This window comes from Pempheris klunzingeri, chromosome 16 (genome assembly GCF_042242105.1).
Source record: "Pempheris klunzingeri isolate RE-2024b chromosome 16, fPemKlu1.hap1, whole genome shotgun sequence".
NCBI classification, from domain to species: domain Eukaryota; kingdom Metazoa; phylum Chordata; class Actinopteri; order Acropomatiformes; family Pempheridae; genus Pempheris; species Pempheris klunzingeri.
Genome location: NC_092027.1, coordinates 18,002,950 through 18,015,891, shown reverse-complemented (window position 1 = coordinate 18,015,891; position 12,942 = coordinate 18,002,950). Strand labels below are relative to the sequence as shown.

General features: G+C 43.2%; 1 protein-coding gene across 1 annotated transcript in view; it reads right to left on the bottom strand.

The window, feature by feature from the left end:
- Window positions 1–3,626: 3,626 nt before the first annotated feature.
- The window catches only part of gatad2b (GATA zinc finger domain containing 2B), a 47,251-nt gene continuing 37,935 nt past the window's right edge, over window positions 3,627–12,942 (bottom strand). Inside the window, exons 5-11 of the mRNA XM_070846512.1 lie at window positions 12,385–12,513; window positions 8,284–8,448; window positions 6,902–7,280; window positions 6,362–6,564; window positions 5,680–5,790; window positions 5,032–5,239; window positions 3,627–4,388 (exon numbers count right to left, since the gene is read on the bottom strand). Of these exons, the coding sequence (XP_070702613.1) occupies window positions 4,252–4,388; window positions 5,032–5,239; window positions 5,680–5,790; window positions 6,362–6,564; window positions 6,902–7,280; window positions 8,284–8,448; window positions 12,385–12,513 (1,332 nt within the window). The 3' untranslated portion in view covers window positions 3,627–4,251. The remainder of the gene's footprint in view (window positions 4,389–5,031; window positions 5,240–5,679; window positions 5,791–6,361; window positions 6,565–6,901; window positions 7,281–8,283; window positions 8,449–12,384; window positions 12,514–12,942) is intronic.

Below are 12,942 nucleotides of genomic sequence, written 5' to 3'. Positions count from 1 at the left end.
CAACAGTCCATCATTACTTTAAGACTGAGGGTCAGTCGATCCTGAAAATGTCAAGAACTTTGATGGTTTTCCTGACTGCACATGAGGAAACACTCAAAAAGTAACAGTACTCTGCTGCAGAGTTCATTAGTGTTACCAGCCTAAGATACCGCAAATCAACAGCACCTCAGATTAGAGCCACATAAATGCTTCAGAGTTCAAGTAGCAGACACACCTGAACATCAGCTGTTCAGAGGAGACTGTGTGAAACAGGCCTTCATGGTGGAGCTGCTGCAAAGAAGAAACTACTGAGGAAGAACAAGAAGAAGAAGAGAATTTCACGGGCCCAGAAACACAAAGAGGACTTTAGACCAGTGGGAGTCTGTACTTTGGTCTGGTCAGTCCAAATGTGACATGTTTGGTTCCACCCCCCCATGTCTTTGTGAGACACAGAAAAGGTGAGAAGATGGTTTCTACATGTGTGGTTCCCACCATGAAGCATGGAGGAGGGGGTGTGATGGTGTGGGGGGGCTCTGCTGGTCACACTGGTGGTGATTTATTTTAAATTAAAGGCACACTGACCCAGCATGGCTACCACAGCATTCTGCAGTGATATGCCATCCCATCTGGTCTGAGCTTAGTGGGACCATCATTTGTTTCTCAACTGGACAATGAGCCCAAACACTCCTCCAGGCTGTGTGAGGGCTGTTTGACCAAGAAGGAGAGTGATGGAGGGCTGCGTCACATGACCTGGCCTCCACAATCACCTGACCTAAACCCAGCTGAGATGGTTTGGGAGGAGTTGGACCACAGAGTGAAGGAAAACCATCCAGGTGACCTCATGAAGCTGACTGAGAGAACGCAGAGAGTGGGCAAAGCTGTTATCAAAGTGAAAGGTGGCCACTTTGAAGAATTTAAAATACTTTGTTTACTACATAATTCCATACGTGTTCCTCCAATATTAATCTACAATGTAGAAAATAATAAAAGTAAAGACAGCCACTGAATGAGAGTGTGTCCAAACGTTTGACTGGTACTGTATATTAAACGTGTTCACCATCTGAGCTTTGCATGTTAGCATGCTATTTGCCAATTAACACTGACCACACTGACCACACAGTACAAGTGAAGCTGAACGTCATTAGCTTTGCAGGAATTTGGTCATAAACCAAAATACCTGACAAAGTGACATTTTGGAACAGGAGTATCTGCACAAAGTTGTACAGAGGATTAAAAGTTAAAGAGTGTGAGCCCAGAGGGAACTAACTTAACTTATGGTTAGATATCATCCAGCACAAAAGTGATTAGTGACTATTCCATTCACACATCAACAGCACAGACACTGACAGATAAACATTTTGTTTGAAACACATCACTTGTGGTCCACCTGATGAAATCCAATATAGCTGCCAGAAGGTGCGTTAGGTCACCTGCAACCCTCTGCAGCAGCATCAGCTTCATGTCAATGATGGAATTGTGTTATTTGTTGATATTGTTTGACTCAAGCTTCTAGGAATAGTTTGCTAGTTTATAGCCATGCCACAATCTGGTTTATGTGCACCTGCCTGGAAGAGTTTGTCATGGATTGGACTTTTGATAGGTGTCATCCTAAAATACCTGTCTGGAACAGTCTGCATGATATTTTAAATGTTTCCAAATAAGACATAAGACTTTGTAAGGTAAGTTGTGACAGTGACAATTTGAGACTTCTTTTTAAGCTGGGGCTTTCCCCTCGTCATCAGTTACTTGACTAATCAGACTGAAATGTACTGGATGGTCAGCTCGAAGCCTGTGCGAACTGCCTGTGTCTCCCATCTCAAACCCAAAGTGACATCACAGCCTCTTGTATCCTTCTGTAAGGTGTCACCATGTTCCATGAATAATACTGCACATTGACAGAACACTGCTTGAAATGCCTGAGCTACTGCAAATTCCATCACTCCTGAGGAAACCAGTGAAGTGTTGTAAGTACACTTTACATTAGGGTTATACCAATGTCAGTGATTGACATCCACTAGAAAAACAACATACTTAGACCTAACCTGAACACTTCCTTCTCATCAGGGTTGTGCGACAGCACGCTCATTACAATTATTCCAATGAAATTCTTTTGATTGTATTCAAGGTGTATTTCTGTATTAGTCCCAGTGGCCTGAACTGCTCGTCTCTCGTAATATGAGGTGGGATTGCTTTGGTGACACTTGAGAAGGAGAATAACTTTACTTACACTGACTACAAATGAATTTTCAGTTATTGCTGGGTTTTCCAGAGAGTGAGTCAAAGGGACCCAGTAGTGATGCTGGTACATCGACCCAGGACAGCCACAACATCTTTGCAGGCTGGGTCTGACCCCAGTACACTGAGCTGGGATTAAACCATTCATCATCCATTAAAAAAACACCTTGACGCAATCTACAATACTCCAATCAATCTCCTTGACTCTCTGGTTGGCCATCAGCCAGTACCCAGACCTTAGCCACTCTCAAATGTAACATTCTTTTCCTCTTTTAAAAAAAAACATTTTTCCAATTGGAAATAAGGAAAGTGCTTCTCTGGAGTGAGGCAACTTGTGTGCAGAGCGTGCACACAATGATTGATCCATGTCTCTCCCATAAAAGATATAATCCACATCCTTTTTTTTCTCTGAAGCTAGGTATCTATACATAAACATACAGATATTTAGTTTCTGTTTTTAGCTATGTTGATTATTATCGTCTCCAGGGGCTAATACCTCTCAGGTACGCCACCATTTCAATTGGAGACGCCGCAAAAAAACAAAGAAAGAAACAAACCAAGAAAAAAAGAGAAGGGGAGATGGGGGTAGGGCAACAATCTAAAAACCCAAATATAACAAGAAAAAGAACCCAGATTTCTAGGTTTCTAGGTACATGATCTGTGGTTTGGACACAAAATGTGTTTCCACCTTCAGATTTGAGTTCTTTCCACTTTCTTAAAGAACATGTGATACCAAGTGGAGCTGCTGGGTAAAAAGGTTTCAGTCTGTGCATACTGGTTGGCCAAAGGTAATTGAGGGTGGGCGTGGAAGGGTCAGTGGCAGGTAGTGGGATGAGATGGAACCAAGAGGAAAAATCAACTTGCTTCTCTCTGAGTGGAGACCATCATCCTTCTGTGAATACTGGGTGAGTTTGTAGATGACATCCTCTCGCCCGTCAGCTCCCTCCTTGGTCGACTTTGTATCAGCTGTTGGTCCACTGAAGTTGAATTGGGATGTTGCTGCATCAGTCCTGATCAGTACAACTACAATATGTCCTGCGCACATACGTCTGATAGCTATTTAAGTCTGTAACAGGAGAGGCTGACATCTGAAATGAAGAAATTGATGATGACCTTTTGATGGGGAATGGAGGGAGCCAACTAGCAAAGGAAAAAGTTTTCCAAACTCTCATCACATAGGATTCTCTTTTGTACACATTTTTCACCTTTTGTCAGTCATTTCCAGTTAAATAGCTCTGATGGAAGCAGGGGGTCTCCTCAAAATTTGGGAATGTTGTCAGGGTGATCATGTTGGAACTTAAGCTATGTATGAGTGTGAAAACAGCTCTTGAAACCAGCCCTTTCCGATGACATAATACCAATGTGGGTGCTCTGCTCTCAATTCTGTCCCCGATTTTCAGAACAAGCTTTTCAAGAGCAAGTGGAGTGCTTGCTAACTTAATATCATCTGTTTTTGTTCCTATCAGTATTTTTTTTTTACAAAGCTTCAAAGTTTTAAACTATGTTGCATAGCAACCACAATGCACCCTGTTGACCTTCTGTTACTAGCAATAGTCACATCTATGCTTTATAACTGCATGGGGAAAAAAACCTACAAGATTGTGGCCTAAAGTGGCCCTACAATGATCCAACGTCACTCCCCAAAATAAAGGAGAGACAGCATAGAAACAAAAACTGGGCCAAACACTTAAATAAAAGAAAAAAACAGCATAATGAGTAATAATATGTGAAGCAAAAATGGTAGTTGCGGGTATAATAATAGTGCTACCAACAGCAATAATAATGAGAATTATAATTGTTAAACAATGCTGACAAATAAGGTTTTTACTACAATAAGAACATTTGAGATGCACTGACAGTTTAGTGTCTTTGTCTGACTTGGTGGGTTTTCATGGGTTGGTTTAAGGTAGGCACACGGACAGGCACTGCATGCGATGGGGGGTGGGGATGTTGGTGGATCTGGGAGTGCTTCAGTATGGGGTAGGAGGGAGGGCAGGATGGGGAGTGGCTTCAGAGGGGCTGCAGGGCTGGGTGGGCTCATTTCTGTCCGGTGATGGACTGCGATATGGATCGAGGTGGGATCATGTCCAACAGGTACTCTCTCTGCCGATCTGCTAAGCTGGAGCTCTTATGGGCTCCAACTGCTGCTGGGTTCAGATAGGCAATATTTAACCCTGTGGGAGCAAGACAGACCCGTCATGAGTATACTGTAAGGTGCAGCGGCTTACTTACACTTGAGGCTTTGAAGTTCCCATGGACTCCATTAACCATTTATTCATTTGAAACAGGTTTCTATTAGAGGACGTTAGTCATAATATCATTTGTTTTTACTAAGTATATTTTTCATATCTTAATAAGAAGTCTCCATTGTCTTGATAACCTTAGAATAATGTCCATCTCCACAGCAATAATTCCACAACCTGACCTGATGGTGCTGCCAGATAAAAAGTCAGACAATAACCAAAGTGATTACAATTCAATCTGAGGGAGTTTACGTGTGTCTAGCAAACCACCAATGTCAACTCTATGGTGGCACTAACGGAAAATTTGGATACTGCCATCCCTAAATCATTATGCTGGCATGGTTAAAAGTGTAGTCAGTCTTGTTTAGGGCAATTTAAAAAAATGCACGTTTGTAAAATACAGTAGGAATACAAGACGAGTCTAATATAAGTCTATCTAGTCTAAATATAAGTGTCAGATTGGACTCAGTATTGGCAGATACACAATATTAGAGGACTCAGATTGGGATTGGGGCAAAAAACCTGACTGGGACATCACTGGTATACATCAGATGAATCAGGAACACAAACACACCTGGGATGTTGTAGATCTGGCGACGGCTGTCATGCTGCAGCCTATTGCTGCTACTGCTGCTGCCTCCACCACTGCCACAATGCTTGGCACTAGTCATTCCCATGAGGCTGCTGGCCACTGACAGCTGGGAGGCCTGGGCGAAGTTGGACAGGACGCCTCGCGCCGAGTTGGTCAAACCTCGCTGCAGGGAGGCCTGAGGCTGGGGAGCCTGAGGACAGTACAAACACCCCATTAACTTAACCATCACTGCCACACATCACACAAATTACACAGTGGCTGTTAGCAGATGCAATGCATTACTTAATCACCTAATCCCAAAGTACTAATACTACAGATTTGCTGGCACAGCTTAAAACACACTTATTGAGGATGCATTTCTTTGATTCATGCCATTATGAAATTGGGGTTTTCGGCTATCAATCCTTGTGGGAATCTAGTAACCTGTTAGGAGCAGTGATGTTTATAGACAACTCAATAATCAGTTCAATTGAAAAATAGTCAGCACTGATTGAATATAATTGTTGAGGGTCAATACAGAACAGAGTGTTGTGTTCTGTTCTGTGTTGCAAACATGAGTCTCCCTGATCTCCCCCAACCTACAGGCTGACAAATGCAATGCAATTATAACACAAGTGAATGCATATGTACCTGGCGGAGGGCATGATGTCGAATCATGGTGTCAGTCTTGGAGGCGTTGGGGCCTGTAGGGGCCGAGCTGGGAGAGAGGGCTGCCTGTTGCTGCAGCCTCTGTTCAATCTCCTGACATGGGAGGCACATTCACATTTAGGAGTTCATATGGATTAGTGCATTCACATACATAGATTCATCTGTTACTCTATTACTTGAGGCCATTAGTGTTTTGAAAGCAACAACTGTACTGAAAACATAGCTATCAGCCAAGTTTGAAAGGTTTTGGCAGTATAACAAAGCACAAGGTGCTAATGTGCTAAGTATGCTAATGGGCATGTAGCACACTGTGCTCTGTGAGCATAGTGCTTCTCTGTGTGCATCTGTTTACTGAATACGTACTCTTAAGTGACTGCAGACCAGCATGTCCTGATACCTTTGAAACTTTAAATGACTCAGTTTGCACTTTCATGATTCTTGAAATGGCACAAATGTTCACAGAATACATTATCAATCAATCTTTATTTATAGAGCGCCAATTCATAACAGCGTCATCTCAAGACGCTTTACATAAAGAGCAGTAAAAGAAACCCTATACCAGATAATAAAACTTATCACTAAACAAGGGTGGTAAAATGACATTTAGAATGTTGTGATAAAACTTTATGTTGATATGAATCAGAAGCATTTCAGTGTTGCTGACCTGCTCCTGCTGTAGGGCCTTCACAAAGGCATTCTTCAGCCTGTTGGTGTGCTCTGCCTTCAGAGCCTTCTTCTGATTGGATGTCATGCACTGCTCACAGAGGATTCGCCCACTCTTCTCTTGCTTCCAGTGGGGGGTGAAATCGGTTCTACACTGGGCGCAGAAGAAAGGCTCCATGCGGGCCAGCGTCCCTCTGAGTTTACCTATAGAGAAGAATCTGCTTCAGCCAAAAGTAGTCATAGCTCACAGCTACAATGACGATGTGAAGCCCAAGTGTCATGTTTGGAGTTTGTTGTGGCCGTTTTCCAGCTGACTTGTACCTACAAGTGATGAACGGAGAATTCTGGAATCCCTCTTTGGGATGTGCTTACACAGTCAATGAAGTTTAGTTTTAAATTTTGGTACACTGATAAAAACAGGTAGGTTTTTATAGTTTCATTTGGATGCTTTACTTTTGATCTCTCACAGGTTTAAATTCAGACTATAAAGGAATGACCTGAAAAAGAATGCAGTTTTCCCTTCTGAGTGTCAGCGGCTTACCTTGACTGTCGAGCACACTCTGCACCACCTCCTCCAGACCCACCATGTAGATGAACTCGCTGTTGGCGGCAGAGGGGAGGAAATGGAGGAGTGGGGCAGGGGGTTTGGGTGGAGGGATTTCCAGGAGGGTTTTCTCCAGCTGCTTCCTCAGGGCCAGCTTGGCCGCCGCCTGGCTGCTGGCCTGGTCTGCCATGGAGCTCACCCCTCCACTGGCTGAGCTGGACATGGTGGACGGGCTGACGGCTGAGGCGCTGCCCAGGCCACCTGTCACCCCGCCGGCCCCCGCTGCTGCTGCTGCTGCTGCTGCTTGCATGTGGGCCAGGTTCATATACATAGCACTGGAGCCTGAACGCTGGGAAGCTGCCACCTGTTGGCTGGCCTGCAGGGAGACACACATCCTCAACTGCTTAGCAAAGTATTTAAAGTTTTTAAGCTGGGGTTGGGTATTACATACGTCAGCCTCTCTCTCCCAGCCAATTGCTTTTAGTGCAGTCCATTCCAACTTTTGCATAAATAATCGAGTAGAGTAGGATGGACAAAAAGAGAAAAAAATGAAAAGGTGGAGCTGAAAAGCTGAGAGAGAAGAGGCTGATGTAGCCAAATGTTTTACAATAACAAATCATTCAGTTAGCGGCGTTTACTGTCGATCATCTGAGACGAGCTAGCCTGAAGGCAGCAGACAGCAGACAGCGCTGCCCACTGAGCCCAGCCATACCATTTCAACTGTTAAGCAAACAGAGTACAGCTGAAGCAGTGAGAAAGAGGGTGAGATAAGCAACGTCTGGCTTTGGATAACTGGCCACTGAGCTCCACTGGGGTTTTTGTTGAAACATGTTGAACTTTTCACAAGTTGGCGGGACGCACCTAGATGGGGCGGGACATTGAAAAAGGTTGATGTGGTATAGGTGGTTGGCGGGTCTGAGCACTGGGCAATTTTTCATTTCTAGTGCGTCCATTTCCTGGTAAGTGAAATCTGATTTGGGAACTATGTCAGGGCAGGCCCTGTTGTATTGCCACTGGTCTCAGATCAGTGTGCCAATATGTCTAATACCTGAGTGGATCCAAGCAGACCTGGTCAGTTCTGTGGAGCAGGACAAGTGTCAGTATTTTCTCTATATTTGGGTCGCAATCTTAATCATTTTTGTTGTGATACCCAGTATTTCAGTATGGCTGTAAACTTTACTGGATGTGCAGCTCTCTCCCACTCACTGAACTGTTACTAGTATCTGTTACTTTACATTTAAACAAAACCTCTAAACAAGTCTGTTGGTATTGCTCAAATAGAGACCGAAGAGCTCATACCTCTATCAACACAATGCATGACGTTACTGAAAGTGGCGCAGAGCTCGCAGCAGTTCGCTGGGCTTGGTATGAATCCATACCTGTTGGTAGCTGACGGGATTGGCCATGGTGCTGGAGCGAGACATCCCAGGCTTGGAGGAGACCCTCTGGCCCTGCAGCTGGGTAGGGTTGGGGGCTATCACTCGCTGCGACATCATCATAGGTGGCAGGTTGGCATTGGCTGCTGACCTAATGACTGTATGACCCTACAGAAAGTGAAAAACAAAGAAGGGTTTAATGAAAGGAAAAGGGCTTTTCAAACATGCACTACAGAGGTCCTCTCCAATAACAATAAGCAAATCAACCTTGTAATCTAATGTATGTGTTCAACTTAAAAACAGCACACTAAATTTGGATGTTATGCTGAATCCAATCATCAGCGACCACATGGCAGGTCTGAGGGGAAATGAGTCGGTGGAGGTGAGCAATCTGCAAGCAGAATTGCTACCACTGTATGTATATTATTTCAGTCAGATGAGATCCAATCAGCTGTAGGTAATAACAGTCATTTGGTAAGTGCCTTGATAACAGGCCAAAATGAAACTTGGCTGGTTGCTGAACGGAGCCCCTGAAGTTCTAAAAGATTTCTCAGGACTTTGGGGGCTTCCATATTAATAAGCTTTTGGCATGTTCATGTCTGTCATTGGCCAAAGATAGTGAAAAAAATAAACACTAAATGGTAACAACGCTCCCAGAGAGTGGACTTGCGATGAGTGATGAGTCCAAGGTTCTGATCTTCAGACGTGGCTTAACAACATAGCTCAGCAGTAATGCGGGCGCTGTACCGGTCCACTGTGGTGAAGTGGACCCTCACCTATGGTCATGAGCTCTGGGTAATAACCGAAGGAACGAGATTGCGGATGCAAGCGGCTGAAATTAGTTTCCTCCGTAGGGTTTCTGGGCTCAGCCTTAGAGTAGGGTGAGGAGCTCGGAGTAGAGCTGCTGCTCCTTCACATCGAAAGGAGCCAGTTGAGGTGGTTCGGGCATCTGGTCAGGCACCTGGGCGCCTCCCTTTGGAGGTTTACTGGGCACGTCCCACCGGAAGGAGACCAAGAACTCACTGGAGGGATTATAGAATCTCATCTGGGTGTACCCTGTTTGACCTGTTGCCACTGCGACCCGACCCCAGATAAGCGGAAGATAATGAATGGATGGATGGATGGATGGATGGAATTACTGCTTTAGAAATGCACACTATACTGATTCACACGAAAAATGAATGAAATACTGAGTTTGTATTAACTGGGAAATGCAGTTCGACCACAAGTGATGGTGTGCATGGTTAAATAGATGTGATCGCATGTCAAGACTGTGGTCTAAATCAAATACTAGTTTATAAACCTAATTTGCTTTAATTTTGGAGTAATTTTAATAGAGTTCATGAATGGAAATTTGCTCCCTAAACAGCAGCAGATACATTTTCAGCCAGCTTTAAAGAAGGGAAAAATCCAGACTGTGTCAAATCATCAACAATCAAACCTAGCTAAGAACAGAGTCCAGGACGCCTTGACATATCTTCTAAACAGTTCTGAATGAGGACTTCCAGAATTTGGATCAAGTAGCTGGTCAATAATTAATTAAGCAGCCTATACCTTTTTTTTTTTTTTTTTTTTTAAACTGTCTGGGGCACTGAATCAGCATTTCATGTTGCCTGCTGCTCATGTGATTTTCAGGGTGAAGCTATGGGATGCAGGATTGCTAAACATGATTTATCAGAACCTTCAATAGAGTAAAAACTAAAATAGAAGTGAGTGTGTAATATTTTATAAATCTCCTTCCCCACAGTGCGCCATCAAAAACAAACAGACAATGCAACACACAAAGACACACGCAGCCCTCCAAACTGACAGAAAGCTGCTGAATTCTACAGTGTGGACAGTAGAGGGCAGCAGCTGCTAGCTGATTAAACCCCCTTCAAACCAGGCAAAACATCACCATCCATACAAAACAATCTGAAACAATCCAGCACACACACACACACACACACACACACACACACACACACGCACACACACACACACACAGGCACACACAGGCACACACAGGCACACACAGGCACACACACACACACACAGGCACACAGGCACACAGGCACACACACACACACACAGGCAGGCACACACAAACACAGAGCCATCCATAACCACAGAGATCTGCTGAATATTTAATACCATCTCAACATGTAATGGAGGAGCAGGTCTACGTCATGCAAGAACAAAGGCTTCCAGTGGGAGGCTGTCTCATAATCACAGGGGAACCTTTTACTAATCCACTCATTCTATAAACCAAACCGAGTCTATACCAATATTTTAAGCCTAATTTAACCTGATCCTTGGCTCTGATCTCACATAGCAGACTCCGGACTGAAAAAATCCTTTGAAAAACTGCGATGACGAAACCTTTGGAGAAGCTGAGGCCCTGTACAGACCTGGCATTAACATGCCTCGTCAGTGATCCAGTCAGCTCTAGGTAAAGGTGTGAAAGCACCCAAGATGCACTGAGGATGCATTGAGACCCGATTGCTCAGACAATATTCAGAAGTGGTCTGGGCCACACATGATCATGTTCTTTTAGCAGTGTGTACGTGTATATCCCCTGAGCCACACCGAAGGACCGCCCACTCAGCTGACATGCCACTGCCTAAGCAGAAGGTACACCAATATTTTAAGGTGATTTTAACCTGTCAGAACCAAAAGATGTTAAATATAATCTTTAGAACCTGCAACCTACTGTGCATTTAGAAATGTTTCTAGTGGACCATTATGTCCGCCTGCTGAGCCATGTTTATCAGCACAAGTGGCAAGTGACTCTTAAATCCTTAATGTCTCTTTTCCATGGATCCATGGATCTGCGTACATCATCTGCCTGCTCACTGAAACTTTGCTTTGTACTCAGAGTAGTTAATGTTATGGATTTGATTTGAACTGTGATATTAAAGACAATAATGTTAACCTGAACATGATGCAGTGATATTGTTGCACCAAGCACAGAAATACGGACTCACAAGGGAAACGTTGTTTGTATAGAGGAGACATTGCTATTTAATAGATATTTGAAATATTTCAACATTTTAAATAAAATGATCACTCTCCTTTATTAGTGCTGGTACAAATGTATGATGCACATATTCATTTCCATAAAGGAAGACATGCAAAGTGTAAACTGGTATATTTAAGGCTGTCCACTTGTGATCGGATCACCCAAGACGCACGTTAATGCCAGGTCTGGACAAGACGTGAGGCTAGAGACTGATGACATTCACCTCTGAAAAAGGCATCTAGTCTTTGTTTTCTCCAAATGAAAAGTCAGGTTTGAAAATGATGAAATGGTCCCCTCACAAAACCAAGCCTAAACAAGGAATCCTCTGGTGATTAGACTTTCAGTGAAGTTAAGAGTTAGGCTCACATCTGCACAGGCTGAGAAATCCTTACTTTCAGTCCCTTGTATGGGTCACGCTCCAAAAACACTGGATTCTGTATTTTCCACAATGCAATGGGACAGCATCTTTCCTTCTGTAAACATTTATGTCTTTCAAACTCATACAATGTCTCACTCAGTGCAATATATATGTGACATACAGTACATCATCACGCGAAGCCTTTCTACAGACATGTAGAATGTTTGTACATATATTTATATATACTGTGTATATTGTGATATTCCTTTTATTATATTTTTATTGTATTCTATTCTTATTTTATTTTTGTAAAACATTTTCTTGCACCAAAGTGGAGCAGCGCCCCTAATTTCATTGTACCGCAATGACAATAAAAGGCTATTCTATTCAAATTGGTGCAGTGATCCTTTAATCTGAGAGCAAGTTATGTTTTCTCCACTAGGTTCACTCAGGACTAATAATGCCATTAAAGTGATGAAGTTGTACTTGAGAACACATTGTGGTAATACACTATAACACCAGGTGAGCATTCTGTCACATCAGCTACCATAAACGACTATAAATACAAAAAACTAATTTGTATTCAAGAACAAAATAAGTGAAAAGTGAAAAATCAACACACGGGGGGAAAACATTTGAGATAACATAATAATCTGGAGTTCTGCACTTCAGTTCAGTGTATATAAGACAGAAAAAGCGAAATGGTTACTCCCATGTATAAGAACACACAAACATAACCACAGACCTGTGCGGTGCGGAGGTTCTGGGGCTCAGGGTTAAGCAGGCCTGGCCTCACCGGCAGCTTTCCCAGGCCAGCGGAGCTGTGGATGGGAGGAGGCTGCACAGAGGATGCAGCGTTCTGGACAACCGGGACCTGCATGCAACCATCAACGCAGCATTAACAGTGCAATGTAACCAACAGCTAAGATTTCTGTTATATTAACATTGGCAACCTCTATTGTTTTACAAATGAGGTTTTACTTCACAAAACATCAAATCTTTGATCATATTACAGTACAGCTTTACCATAATAACAGCCAACCCGTAAAGAGAATATCAATGACTTTACATGTTTAAAAATTGTTGACAGTATTTGGAACAAATGTCTGATTGGCATTACATTTGCTAAAAACATTGCAATTTGTTTCAATATGGTATCACACCACTTGTGCTGGGAGCAGTCTATATTTTTACTATAGAGATGGCCACTGAGACAGAGTAGGTAATCATATTCATGCCACGGCTTAAATATAAGATATTGAACCCTGTTGGAGCCCAGCCATTCAGAGCTTGCTCTTTCAAA